General features: G+C 48.4%; 1 protein-coding gene across 2 annotated transcripts; it reads right to left on the minus strand.

Annotated features, from left to right (window-relative positions):
- Positions 1–53: 53 nt before the first annotated feature.
- Positions 54–14,407, minus strand: ankrd27 (ankyrin repeat domain 27 (VPS9 domain)). 2 transcript variants are annotated; one of them, XM_076171743.1, is made up of 28 exons: positions 14,096–14,407; positions 11,037–11,159; positions 10,689–10,799; positions 10,099–10,407; positions 9,896–9,955; positions 9,313–9,366; positions 9,057–9,122; positions 8,821–8,897; positions 8,605–8,726; positions 8,080–8,158; positions 7,724–7,844; positions 6,825–6,917; positions 6,614–6,735; positions 6,238–6,320; positions 6,029–6,144; positions 5,786–5,878; positions 5,440–5,637; positions 5,220–5,279; positions 4,891–5,007; positions 4,691–4,735; positions 4,462–4,578; positions 4,104–4,298; positions 3,873–3,992; positions 3,370–3,543; positions 3,106–3,199; positions 2,472–2,550; positions 2,277–2,340; positions 54–2,184 (listed from the first exon to the last, which is right to left on the minus strand). In XM_076171743.1, the coding sequence occupies exons 2-28, from the start codon at positions 11,136–11,138 to the stop codon at positions 766–768; spliced, it is 4,290 nt and encodes a 1,429-aa protein (XP_076027858.1). In that variant the 5' UTR covers positions 11,139–11,159; positions 14,096–14,407; the 3' UTR covers positions 54–765. The 2 variants fall into 2 exon arrangements, with proteins under 2 accessions (XP_076027858.1, XP_076027849.1); XM_076171734.1 differs by lacking the exon at positions 14,096–14,407 and adding an exon at positions 11,858–13,431.
- Between the last annotated feature and the right edge of the window lie 103 nt (positions 14,408–14,510).

Raw genomic sequence — 14,510 nt, forward strand, 5'->3', positions numbered from 1 at the left:
ATTCAACATGTGGACATTTTTTTCTTTTAATTCATCAGTACAGAGAGAGAGAGAGAGAGAGAGAGAGAGAGAGAGAGAGAGAGAGAGAGAGAGAGAGAGGCAAAGAGAGAGAGAGAGAGAGAGAGAGAGAGAGAGAGAGAGAGAGGCAAAGAGAGAGAGAGAGAGAGAGAGAATGATGTTTCCTTTTCATCGTCATGACAATAACAGAAAGTCATATCTAAAACCACTGCAATCAGTGATTGAATCAGGATTGATTAGAAAATATAATCACAACCAGTCTGTCCAAATGAAAATCTTTGTGATCATACAAAAGTGGAGGCATCAGCTGAGGGACACGTTACACATTAACATGTGTGCAAACGCTGTGTGTGTGTGTGTGTGTGTGTGTGTGTGTGTGTGTGTGTGTGTGTGTGTGTGTGTGTGTGTGTGTGTGTGTGTGTGTGTGTGTGTGTGTGTGTGCGCGCGTGCGCGTGCGCGTGCGTGCGCGTGCGTGTGCGCGCGTGTGTGTGTGTAAACCTCAGGAACGTCACATCTACACCTGCATTCAGGAATGGCAATTTGACCTAGGCAGCACATTTTGCAGTAGGACTGCAGCCCCTCGTCACGGCGAATACCTGCTTCCATCTGTGCCCCCCCCACCCCTCCTCAGACGGGGGCAGATCTCTCTGATCGCCCGGACAGGGGAGCGCCCGCCATCTCTGTCCGCCAGGCTTCGCCCTGGTTACGAGCCTGAATCTGCTCGTCATCACTCCTCAGATCCTGCGTTTAGGGGGTGGAGCTTGTGGGACCGTTACAGGTCTGAAAGGGAGGGGGTTCGGCTGAGTGTAATGGCACAATTGAGGGCGGGGCTAAATCAGACGCATCAGTGGAGATACAGTGCGTTTCATTTGTATCTCTGTATGTCTGAAATCCCGCTAGAACGTTTCCATCCAGGTCAGGAGTGTGTGGCTCATTGGTGTGATCACTCTCTGGTGAACAGTCTTCAGTTGTGTCAGGAGTGTGCGACTCCTTGGTGTGATTACTCTCTGGTTGGCAGTCTTCAAATATGTCAGGAGTGTGCGACTCCTTGGAGTGATCACTCTCTGGTGGGCAGACTTCAAAATTGTCAGGAGTGTGTGGATTCTTGGTGAGATCACTTTCTGGTGGACAGTCTACAGTTGTGTCAGGAGTGTGCGACTCCTTGGTGTGGTCACTCTCTGGTGGACAGCCCTCAGTTGTGTCAGGAGTGTGTGGATTCTTGGTGAGATCACTCTCTGGTGGACAGTCTACAGTTGCGTCAGGAGTGTGCGGCTCCTTGGTGTGATTACTCTCTGGTGGGCAGTCTTCAAATATGTCAGGAGTGTGCGACTCCTTGGTGTGGTCACTCTCTGGTGGACAGCCCTCAGTTGTGTCAGGAGTGTGCGGCTCCTTGGTGAGATCACTCTCTGGTGGGCAGTCTACAGTTGCGTCAGGAGTGTGTGGCTCCTTGGTGTGATAACTCTCTGGTGGGCAGACTTCAAAATTGTCAGGAGTGTGTGGCTCCTTGGTGAGATCACTCTCTGGTGGGCAGTCTTCAAATATGTCAGGAGTGTGTGGCTCCTTGGTGAGATCACTCTCTGGTGAGCAGTTTTCAAATATGTCAGGAGTGTGCGACTCCTTGGAGTGATCACTCTCTGGTGGGCAGACTTCAAAATTGTCAGGAGTGTGTGGCTCCTTGGTGAGATCACTCTCTGGTGGGCAGTCTTCAAATATGTCAGGAGTGTGTGGCTCCTTGGTGAGATCACTCTCTGGTGGGCAGTTTTCAAATATGTCAGGAGTGTGCGACACCTTGGTGTGATCACTCTCTGGTGGACAGTCTACAGTTGCGTCAGGAGTGTGTGGCTCCTTGGTGTGATAACTCTCTGGTGGGCAGTCTTCAAATATGTCAGGGGTGTGCGACTCCTTGGTTTGATCACTCTCTGGTGGACAGTTCTCAGTTGTGTCAGGAGTGTGTGGCTCCTTGGTGAGATCACTCTCTGGTGGACAGTTCTCAGTTGTGTCAGGGGTGTGTGTGGTGTTGTGTTGTGGTCTGTGCTCTCCACAATCCAGAGTATGACAGCGACCCAGGGGCCGCTCTCTGAGGCGGGGCCCAGACTCGAGGCTCCCTGAGGGGCTGCTGACCTCCACTGTCTCCCCCCTCCTCAGCCTCTTCCTGTCTGGATTAACCTGGAGGGAAACAAACGGGAGTGAGAAGAGCAGGGAAGAGTCTAAAACAAATAAACTCACATCATCATATCATCAAACTCTGCAGGTCGTACCGAGTTGTGAGTCGGTGAGCGGAGGGAGGGAGGACTGGAGGAACCCTTCTTCAACTTCTGAATTCTTGACAGGTCAGAAAAAAATAGAAACAATCATCCCAACAGATCTTCCACCAAAAACCACTGGAGTATCAAAGCTTTTCATCAGTACCTCTGCCAAGGACGATACTGACTTTACTAGGGTGTGTTTGTTACCTGCTGATGGACTGAGCCAGTTTCTGTCTCCTGCCATTGCCGTTTTCCTGCTGCCTCAGACGCTGGACGAGGGAATGAGCTGCAGCGTCGACAGAAAGATAAGAGCCACAGTGACTGACAGGTTGGGTCACAGCTCAACATGTCACTCATTTTATATTATCTGACACAAAATCAGACACCAGTTTTGCATCTACCTATAAGCTATTTTACCATATTTGATTTACCAAGTTCTTCAGTGAAAGTGCCGTGCCTCACACATGAGTGTGTGTGTGGAGTGTGTGTGGAGTGTGTGTGGAGTGTGTGTGGAGTGTGTTTGGAGTGTGTTTGGACAGCAGGCAGTGTGATACAAGGTGCAGCTAATCAGGCAGGGACCAAGATAACATGATGCTCCTGTGTGGAACTTGGATTTTAAGTGACAATTAAAGTCCTCAAAATATCAGAGAGACTGTAGATGCCTGATAGACTGATCACTTACTGGCCTGAACAAAGTCTGACTTTATTGTTATTATTAAAAAATCCAGAATTTTAACAGAAGTTTGGCTACTAAAGTGAAGCAGATCTTAGACATGTGATCACAGTGAGTGTGTGTGATCACAGTGAGTGTGTGTGATCACAGTGAGTGTGTGTGGGTTACCCAGAGCTCCTTTGGGCACAGAGAGCAGTTTGATTGGTTCATCATCAGGGGAAAGTCCCGACGCTTTCTGCAGAGCTCTCAGGATCTCAGTGTTCTGGAGACAAAGACACAACTTCCTGTTACGGCTCCTTTCCTTATTGCAGAAACACTTCACTACTTTTACTTTGGAACTTTTTACAGCATTTTACAGCTAATTCTTCAGTAAATTCATTTGACTGAATTATGAAGCCAGTGTGTTCCTGTATGATTTGAGTATAGCGCCACCTTGCCACCCATTTCATAGGCACAGTCCAGTGCCGTCCTCTGCCTCTTGTTCCGGAGGCCCGGTGAGGCTCCGCCCCTCAGCAGCAGCTCCACCAATGCCTGGTGACCTCCACGCACCGCCTCATGGAGAGCTGAGTTCCCCTGGTGGTTCACCACGTTCACCAAGGCATTACTCTGAGAGAGAGAGAGAGGGAGAGGGACAGGGAGAGAGGGAGAGAGAGGGTGAGGGGGGGGGAGGGGGAAAGAGAGAGAGAGAGAGAGAGAGAGAGAGAGAGAGAGAGAGGGGGGGGAGGGGGAAAGAGAGAGAGAGAGAGAGAGAGAGAGAGAGAGAGAGGGAGAGAGAGAGAGAGAGAGGAAGAGGCAAAGAGAGAGAGAGAGAGAGAGAGAGAGAGAGAGAGGAAGAGCGAGACAGAGGGGGAAAGAGAGAGAGAGAGATTTTTTGTAGATTTTTGTATTTTAAAATAATATACAGTCTGAATGTGTGTGTGTATGAGAGTGTGTACCTGTAATAATGTGCTGGCTGTCTCCAGGTTTCCACAGAAACAAGCATGTATCAGAGGCGTGTTGCCGTAGTGATCCTTCTTGTTGAGTTTGGCATTGCACTCAAGCAGAAACCTCACCACCTTAACACACACACACACACACACACAAGTCACTTCATTGTGTAAATAAAGCAAAGCATGTGAAGTTGGTTTGTAAGCGTTACCATAGTAACAGGTAATGCCTGCTCCTACCTGCAGGTGGCTGTTCTGGCTGGCCAGGTGAAGGGGCGTGGCACTCTGGTTGTTGCGGGCGTTGACGTTGGCCCCGTGTCGGATCAGCAGGGTGGTGAGAGCACAGCGGCCATGCAGAGCGGCCACATGGAGCGGCGTGAAGCCGTCCACATTACTGCTGTTAACCCCGAGTGTGCCGGCCGGCAGGACGGACAGCTGGGGGGAGCGGGCAGTCGGTTAGAGAGGTGCATCATGGGAAAGAACAGCAGTAAACAAGATGATGATCACACAGCAGCTTAACATCCGCTGCTCTAAACATGGCTGCTGTCAGATATTAGTTTTTTAGATATTTAAGATATTGTTTGAGCAGCAGTCAGACCTTCTGAGTTGGAGCACAGTTTGGACACTGACACAGCGGGTGGCAGAGGAGCGCCTCAGATCGCACATCTGCGTCATCCTCCTCTTCCTCATCCAACCACTCCAACAGGTACCGCACCTGGAACACACACACACACAGTGTGATACTGATGCTCAGGATGTTCAGACAGAAATGATTGGAGACAGAATCAATTTTTTTTTTAAATTGTGAATGGAGGAACTTTTCTCACCATCTCCACGTCTCCATCTGCCACAGCACGCAGGAGCTTCTCCACCTGCCCCACACACACACACACACACATATATTTCTAGTTCTGCGCCCATTCTGCCAGTCAGCATCTCATACAATACATTAGAGTTTTCTTCAGAAGAGCTGCAGCAGTAAACCAGGAGAGGATTGTTCATCATGTCTTCTTGTTCAGCAGCGTACCTCTCTGTGTCGGACCCTCTCCCCCTCTGGTTTGGCCTCTGAGCTCAGAGAGGAGGTGCTGGAGACGGAGGAGCGACGGCTGCTGCAGTCTGAGGCCTGAGGGGAGGGAGTGGGAGACTGGGAGGAGGAAGAGGAGGAGGAGGAGGAGGAGGAGGAGGAGGGGAAAGACAAATGACTTTCCTTATAGAGCAACACCATTTACACCTCACCTCACCTCTTAACCCCTCACTTCATGCCTCTGACCTCTGACCTTCAATGTTGTTTGTAATGTTGACAAATGTCTTTATGATTACTGACATGTGGACCGAGTGATGAGAGTACAGACTTACATCAACTCCGCTCGCTCTGCGCTGACGGCAGCTCTGTGCCAACTCCAGCAACGCCAGAATCTACACACACACACACACACACACACACACACACACACACAGCGGGATACAAGAACAAAACAGACACATTTTCATCACACGTTTCATCACACATGATGGTGTAAACAGCCCCCCCGCCCCACACACACACACACACACACACACACACACACACACTCACCTTGGAGTTGAGTGCGCACTGCAGTGGCGTCTCCTTGTTCTTGTTGCAGATGTCGGTGGCCGCTCCGTTCTCCAGCAGCACCTGGATGATTCCCTCGTAGCCCCAGCGTGCGGCCAGGTGCAGAGCCGTTTCTCCCTTATCGCTCTGCACATCCAGACGACACGTCTGCATGTCGTAGTACACCAACGCCTTCACACACTGACACACACACACACACACACACACACACACACACACACACACACGAACAGTACATATGGGTGGCCGCATTTTCACGTTTGGCTAGACTACAGAACCCATTGGCGTCCCTGTGTGTATGTGTGTGTGTGTGTGTGTGTTTACTCACGTCCTCGTGTCCGTACATGCAGGCGAGGTGGAGCGGCGTGTTACCGTTGTTGTCCTGAGCGTCCGTGTTCGCCTTATAGTGCAGCAGCAGCAGCTAGGGCAGAACGACACAGGAGGATCAGTCAGAGCAGGCCAGGCTCACAAACAAACACCACACATTTCTCTAATAGTGTGTACAATCAGAGCCAGAAGTCTCTTACACACACACACACACACACACACACACACACACACACACACACACCGCGACTCCCTGGTATCCTTTCTGGCAGGCCAGGTGCAGGGGGGTGAGGGCGTGGTAATCTGTGGCGTTGACCGGCGCTTCTTTACGCACCAGCAGGTCTATCAGCTGAGCCTGACCTGAGAGACAGACAGACAGGCAGACAGACAGGTGTAGAGCGTGACGGTGTGCACATGCCGGTGCAGAGTCGATGTGACAGCGCTGCTGCTCACCACACACAGCAGCCACGTGCAGAGGCGTGTAACCTCGGTCGTCCCTGGAAACAGGCGTGACGCTGGACGGGTCGTTCAGTCGCCTGTGACAGGAAACCAGCGGCCAAAGTCAATTTAACATAGTGACAGGTTTGATGAAGAGAGAGCATTAATGATGAAGAAGCACAGAATGACCTTCAGCTTCACAGTAAGAGGGAAGTGAAAGAGTGAAGGGATTTCCACTTCACTGGAAATATACACAGAACAGAAAGCAGAAGAGAGAAGAAGAGTGTGTGTGTGTGTGTGTGTGTGTGTGTGTGTGTGTGTGTGTGTGTGTGTGTGTGTGTGTGTGTGTGTGTGTGTGTGTGTGTGTGTGTGTGTGTGTGTGTGTGCTCACCCTGACAGCTGCAGGTCACACACGTCACAGGAGCAGAGGGGGTGACACATCCTGACCTCCTCGTCGCTCTCACCTTCACTCAGCAGACGCTCAATCTCTGCCTCATTGCCATTCACTATGTGCTGCAACACACACACACACACACACACACACACACATTAGTCACTGCTATGGTTGATTGGTGCTGTGGTCTCTTCTTCTCTGGTCTCACCTGGAACAGACAGCTGATGGGCGTGGCGGCGCTCTGGCAGAGCAGACTCATCCTCTCTCTGAACAGAGCTTTGTCCTTCAGCTGACCTGAGCCCTGCAGACACACACACATGAGACCACTCAGTGTGTGTGTGTGTGTGTGTGTGTGTGTGTGTGTGTGTGTGTGTGTGTCTCACAGAGAGCTTGCCCAGGTTGGTGTGTGTGTGTGTGTGTGTGTGTGTGTGTGTGTGTGTGTGTGTGTGTGTGTGTGTGTGTGTGTGTGTCTCACAGAGAGCTTGCCCAGGTTGGTGTGTGTGTGTGTGTGTGTGTGTGTGTGTGTGTGTGTGTGTGTGTGTGTGTGTGTGTCTCACAGAGAGCTTGCCCAGGTTGATGTGTGTGTGTGTGTGTGTGTGTGTGTGTGTGTGTGTGTCTCACAGAGAGCTTGCCCAGGTTGATGTGTGTGTGTGTGTGTGTGTGTGTGTATGTGTGTGTGTGTGTCTCACAGAGAGCTTGCCCAGGTTGATGTGTGTGTGTGTGTGTGTGTGTGTGTGTGTGTGTGTGTGTGTGTGTGTGTGTGTGTGTGTGTGTGTCTCTCACAGAGAGCTTGCCCAGGTTGGTGTGTGTGTGTGTGTGTGTGTGTGTGTGTGTGTGTGTGTGTGTGTGTGTGTGTGTCTCACAGAGAGCTTGCCCAGGTTGATGTGTGTGTGTGTGTGTGTGTGTGTGTGTGTGTGTGTGTCTCACAGAGAGCTTGCCCAGGTTGATGTGTGTGTGTGTGTGTGTGTGTGTGTGTGTGTGTGTGTGTGTGTGTGTGTGTGTATGTGTGTGTGTGTGTGTGTGTCTCACAGAGAGCTTGCCCAGGTTGATGTGTGTGTGTGTGTGTGTGTGTGTGTGTGTGTGTGTGTGTGTGTGTGTGTCTCTCACAGAGAGCTTGCCCAGGTTGATGTACTCCACTGCAGCCTCAAAGGTGCTCAGACAGTAGCTGAGTTCATCTTTACTGGAGTGACTGAAGCAGAAGTTCCTGATGTAGCTCATGTTCGCCATCCTGACCACAAAACAACAAAGAGTATAAAGCTATGAACACACACACACACACACACACACTCGCACATTCTTTTAAGAGACACAATAGTTACATCTGTCAGATAAAGGCTGAGGTAATTGAATTCCCTTTAGTCTCACTTCCATTCTGTGTCAGTTTCCCTGCACATGACACACAACCACACACACACACACCCACCCCCACACACACACACACAAACACACACGTCCGTACTCACCAGTTGGGGATTTCTGTCCTGACGAGCAGATAGAGGATGACGGACAGCAGGTCGTCAGCACACATGGCCTCTATGCTGACTGAGAGAAGAGAGCGACGTCATGACACCACACACACTTTGCAGAGCAGCAGCACACTGTCCCTCTGTCCCTCACACACACACACACACCACTTAATTGGCTGTTTGTCAAACATGAATTAGGAGCGGCTCGCCCGGCTCCTCTCCTCCTGCTGTTTAGAGAGGAGCTGATTCCCAAAGCAAACAGGACGACTCCATTAGAGGCACACAGAGCGACACACAGAGCCGACTCTGTCCTTACAGCTGATCTCATTACAGATCATCCAGAGTTCAGTCCGGCTCTCTGACCTGCTGCTCCACACTGCTCCACTTCAACAATCTGCTTTTGTTTATAATTTTACTTAACTGCATTGTAAAAAATAACATTAACACAATAACAATAAGAACAACACACAAACAGACACACACACACAGACACACAGACACACACAGACACACACAGCGTACCAGAGCGTCGGGGCGTCTGGGTGGCGGTCAGGGCGACCCGGCGCAGGCACAGCAGCTTGAGGAGGGGGGAGGTCTGCAGGTTGAGCTGGCTCAGCTCCCTCTTTGCCCGGGACAAGTTAATACTAAAGACACAACACACAGCACAAGCCCCGAGGTCAGAGGTCAGAGGTCAGAGAGAGAAGCAGCCACAGTACACGGCGCAGCAGAGCAACTGACCTGAACTCTGGTTTGACTCCCAGGTCTTTCTGCTGCAGCTCCTGCAGACTCCTGGTGGTTTTGTTGAAGGCAGCATCCTGTTAGTGAGCAGGACAGAGACCAGACATCATCTTCATCACCTTCATCACTGCTGATCAGCACCAACATACTCTCTTTCCAAAGAGGCTCTCTAAGCTCTCTCTCTCAAAGTGTAACACACTCTCAGAGGCTAGAGGTTTGTTCTGACTGTCACTCACCTGACTGGCTTCAAGAGTTCCCACAAAGTTAAAGATTGAATCATGGATGCCATGATGAAGATACATCTGTGGAAAGAAAGAGAGAAGACAGAAGAGAGAAGATTCAGATTAGACATCAAAAAGACAAACACACACACACAGAACCAGAACCCTAAGCCCCAGATAACTAAACTCCTCTGCTTTTCTCCACCATCATCTCTGTTGGACTTGACTCATTCTGAAAGCCATGAGAGGAGAATGTGAGCTTGCTTGTTACCTCCACTGCCTGCTTGAGGAGAGTCATCTGGAGCTCCTGCTTAGCCAGAAGCTTCTACACAACAAAGAAGAAAAAAAGAAAGATTCATCAGACTCAGAGGAACAGGGGCCCTGAGGTGAGCTTCAGTCAATACAGCAACAACAAACAATGACCTAAATGTAGTCCCTGCATCATCATCACCCTCCTCAGCTTCCTCCCACCACAGACAGTTATGACTGTGACTGAACGGCCTTATCATCAGATCATAAGTTCAGTAATGGTTTAAGCAGAAGCTCATGATGAAGCTGGTATTGATCAGATTCCTCTGATGATCATCAGAGACTCATTTGTTTAATTGTCACGATGTTATGATGCTGTTTGTTTGTGACAATCTGCAATCTGATTAGTCGATGAGGCAGTGTCCTACTGTCCATTTTTTTCTTAAAACAAACTGGTCGTCCGGGCAACCAGAGTGTTTGTTGCCATTTCACACAGAGCTACTTTGTGTCGCTACGCCAAGAGCTGCCAGCATTCCTGGCTAGAGGAGAAGATGCAGCTCTAAGTGTCCTGCCTGCCAGCTGATGTTTCACAAAGTTTGACTCACCAGGCGCGAGTCTCTCAGCAGGCACTGAACACATCTGGTGTAGAGGCCGTTCACAGAGTCCTGATGGAGCAGAAGAGAAGAGGTCAGTCATCCACAGCTTCATGAGACTGAGGCCAGCTAAACCAAAGTATACTTGCTAAACGCCAGAAGAGGAATAACAAGAAACGACACTGAAAAGGGCCGGGGACCAGAGTTTGTCTCACTATGTGGTGTCGGAGTCCCTTCCTCTCCTGCTCCTTGAAGGTCTGGCAAAAGCTTTGGATGAACTTGTCCAGTTTCTGGGTGTGGCGGCCCAGGAACTCCCTGACGTCCTCAAGGCTCTTCAGGCAGTAGGGGGGCGGCAGGCTGATGTCTGCCGGGTCGGCGTCCATCTCCACGGGCCGGGAGATGCACAGGATGCTGTAGCTCTGCTCCTGCTCATTGTAGAAGGTTTCCTCAAACAGGATGGGGACGGCTGCTGGAGCAGGGAAGCCTGATCCAAGCAGGACCTGCCTGTCCTGGATCCTGACCTCCTGTGAGACACAACATGAGCCACGCGACACAAACGTTACACCAGAAGATGAAGGTCCACAGTTTGATAGCCTGGCAACCACAGGCCTGAACTTTGCTTTAGAGTCAACCATGGAGCTCAGAGAAGCTAATGGATTTATTGAACACAAGTAACTGTAAATAAAGTCATTGTGGTAGACGTAGTGTGTGGTAGTGTGTGTGTGTGTGTGTGTGTGTGTGTGTGTGTGTGTGTGTGTGTGTGTGTGTGTGTGTGTGTGTAAGTAAAGTGAAGGTGGAAGCAGACCTTTCCATCCACAGTCTGGTATCCGTCCTCCACAGGCTGCAGGACATAGCTGTCAAACTGAGAGTCTGTGTAGGAGCTGACGGTGACGCTGCCACAGCACGGCACCAGGACCTGGGAGACAAACAGCACACACACACACACACACACACACACAGGTTACAACCTCAATGCCCAGGGTTGAAGCAGTTTCTACGTGGTGAAAAATATAATGTGGCACTGAGTCCGTGTCTGAATACTGACATCCAATCCTAAAGCTTCGATCACATACATGACACACACTAGCATGGAGCTAAACATGGACTCTGCTGGGCTGGAGGAGCTTTAACTAACGCAGTAAAAGTCACTCACGATGCCGTGGAGCTCTGCCACTCGGCTGCAGAGGTCTGGTCTCTGCTTCTCCAGGGACAGGTAGAAAGGATTCTTCAGGATGTTCTCATCATAAACAGCCATAAGGAGCTGGAAGTCTGGATCCTGGAGGAAGACAAAGGTGGGTCAAGTCAGGTCAAGTGATCAAGCAAATGCAGATGTTTGTGCTTCTCTTCAGTTCTGTAGGTCTGTGAACAACTCTACATGCAGACAGAGTATGAAAACATGCAGCGTGGAGAAGAGGAGGAAATAAGTGTAAAATCAGTGCAAGAGCCAAGAAGTGTGGAGGCGCCTCTCAGCTGATCGCTACATCACAGGGCGCCAACAAACCCTGAGACGCTCAGAGTCACATGATCCTGACAAAGGGCCAAACACGGCCAGGCGTGAGACACATCGGGCGTTTGTGTCCGACGCACAGACGCTTCACCACATAAAGACATCAGATCACACAAAGACAAACATCATCCAGAGTCATTTCTGGTAAATGAATGAAACTTTGCAGTGTTTCATATTAAAACAACTGAGAAAAGAGTCTTACTTCATATTTCTTGAATTTTCTAAACTCCAGTCTCATTTTGTTCTTCATTCCAGTTCAGCTCATTAAACACACACTTCACTTTTCTTCCAAACAGGAAAATAAAACCCAAAATCAACTGTTCTTTTTATTTTCATCAATAAGCTGTTCTTAGATTTTCATATTTCAGACTGATGCAGTTGAGTCTCCACCTCCAGAAACGATGGATCTTAAACAAAGAAGCCAAAATGAGTCAGAAGTCCTTCAGACTCTCCTCATGTTTACTCACTTCACCCGTCAGCTTCATCTTCCCTCCGCTCCAAACTACCAACCGGCAGACAAACTGGGACCCAGTTCAGCACAGACGTCCACCCAGCCGGCCTCACCTCAGCCGACTGGAGCCGAGGAAGGAGTCATGTGACCCCCAGCTGGTCCTCGTGACCCGGACGCTCACAGCTGAGGAATGCCCCCCCGTCAGGCTGAGCACTGCCTTACATTACACTCATTCAGCTCTGATCCCCCCCTACCCCCGACTTAGCAGGCGCCTCTGTGAGTGTGTGCGCAAAACAGTAACAATTCTTCCATCAGCAGCTCAACCAACAACCAAGGTTAAAGGTCAGAGGTCAAACTAGCCTAGTATCTTACTTAATCAGTTGCTTTTTCAGATGTTTGCTATGGAAACATGAGATCTATTGTAACATTCTATCTTTTATTTCCACTTCCAAGACCCAACAGTGGTCCAGTTGCAGCACATTCCAATCCTTTCAAAACTATGAGGTCATCACAGAAGAGGAGCGAGTCAGACAAACACAGAGCCATCTGCCTTCTGGTTTGACTGGATCACAACCCGACAATCACCAACATCAGATCAGATCAAATCCTTTTCCTGGCCTGAGCAGAGCAACATTCCAACTAAACAGAAGAAGAAAACCAACAGTGTGCAATCCTTCTCCACCTGGAATATCTCAGACAAACAGGCCACGCTATCTAACACAACACAATCAGGTTACAATCCATAATTTAAATGTAATCAGTTAATCAATTGAAGTGTAATCAGTAACTATTAAACAGTCTAATCAATACAGACTAATGAGGGGGAGTTTGGACTGTTTCTACTTCCTTTTTTGTGTACTTGAAAGAAGTCGGAATATTTTAAGAAATATTAACACTTTATTCACATAACGTATACATTTTTCTCTAGAACTTTAACACCTTTTTTCTCAGATTATTACTTTTTATTCTGGAATTTTCTACTTTATTCCTGGCCTTTATTCTCCGTAGGGCCAACGTTCAAATTACTGGCTGAGTTCCATTTAGATCGGTCAGGTGTCGCCGCTCTGTCATGGTGCATCATGTTTCACTAGATTGCCTAAATGGAACAGAGCCGTTGTGTTTATTGACGATACACAAGAGCCATCAGAGCTAAAGCGGCTCTTTGTGTTTCTATCTGACTTCTTTCCGTTTATTCCAGCATTTTTACGTTATCTGGAGTTAGCTTTGACGTTTCAATCACCAGCTAGCCGACTCTTCCACACAATAGTTACGGTTTCGTATCGCATAAGCGTTTTATCTTAATACTCTTTGTTCCTCTAACGTGACTCAGACAAACTGATCAAACAGATCAGATAAAGACCGGAAGCTTTCAGACGATCTCGCTAGCTGTCAGTTTGTTTACTGCTCCGGACAAACGGCAACAACGCCAGTCAGTTAGCGTCGGGTCCGTATGCTAAGGTGCGAGGCATTAACTGGTGACCGTGTTATCTGATGACTTTAGCTGGAACTCGTCGTTGGTTGCGAGATTACAGGGATGCTTATTTGACATAATTGATATTATTTGACATACTTTAGTGGAAAGTAGTTAAACTATGTTTTAAACAATATTATAAAACCTGGATGACAATTGTTTCATTTGACAGTATCTACAGTAATAAGGTCAAATAAATCTAAACTGACATTTATTTTTCATTTTTCAGTAATTTTCCTCGGGATGATAACGTTTTTTTGGTCTCATTTTATAATCTTTATATTTGATCGTCTTCCGTCTTCCTAAAACCAAATGCTAACAAATAGAGATGGATTTAATGAGACATAAAACGTCCCGAAGTGTAAATATCACGCTGGTAAATCTGTACGATAACATCGGAGAAATGCTGAAAAGTTTTATTTTTGTCAACTTCAATAAAGTCCAAGACTATAAATGGTTAATAAATAGTCACTAAGGAAGCTAGAAGAGTTTTTATGCACAATATACACGAAATGAACTGTTTTCACAAGTAAGTTGACATGTACATAGGTCATGTTTTAATCTGCTTGATCTCAAATGTAACATAACTGAGCCATAGTCATTTATGAAAGATGTTAGAACATTAAACACCATTATCAACACGTTAAACACATCGGTTAACGCAGGCACCATTTGATCCTTTACATCTCTGTCATCGCCCGTTAGCTGAATCCGATGCGCCGGCTAAAGATGCGACTAAAAACTGAGCATAGCAGCCGACAAGCAGCCTTATGTTCGCCGTACCTGTTCTCACAGAGGCCCGCAGCTTATCCGGGTTGAAGCATCGCACCGGGTGAAGCTTCGCTCGGTTTGTGAGGTGACGGCAGCGGTTCACTGATCAGCTGCTAACCAGCTGAAGCCCAACCTGTCCTCTGGTTGCCAGATATTAGAAGTGAAACAAGTAAACTAAATTGTCAAAAAACAAAAGCTAAATATAACAGTATACATGTTTAAACTTAATAAACAAACCGGACAATTTAATCACGACGATACTAATTTGATCTGGATGATTGTTCGGCAGTAGCGCGGAGCATCGTTACGACAGAAACTATTGATCATTTCAAGTGATTTGAGCAGAAGCGTCTACTGAAATCAAAGGACACTGCCCCCTACCGCCCGGCAGTGTGTACTACAGTTCTTTATTAGTAACAAGGATGAA

The sequence above is a fragment of the Genypterus blacodes genome, unplaced genomic scaffold (genome assembly GCF_046128005.1).
Source record: "Genypterus blacodes isolate CSIRO-AG114 ecotype Tasmania unplaced genomic scaffold, CSIRO-AGI_Gbla_v1 ptg000015l_1, whole genome shotgun sequence".
Lineage (NCBI taxonomy): Eukaryota > Metazoa > Chordata > Actinopteri > Ophidiiformes > Ophidiidae > Genypterus > Genypterus blacodes.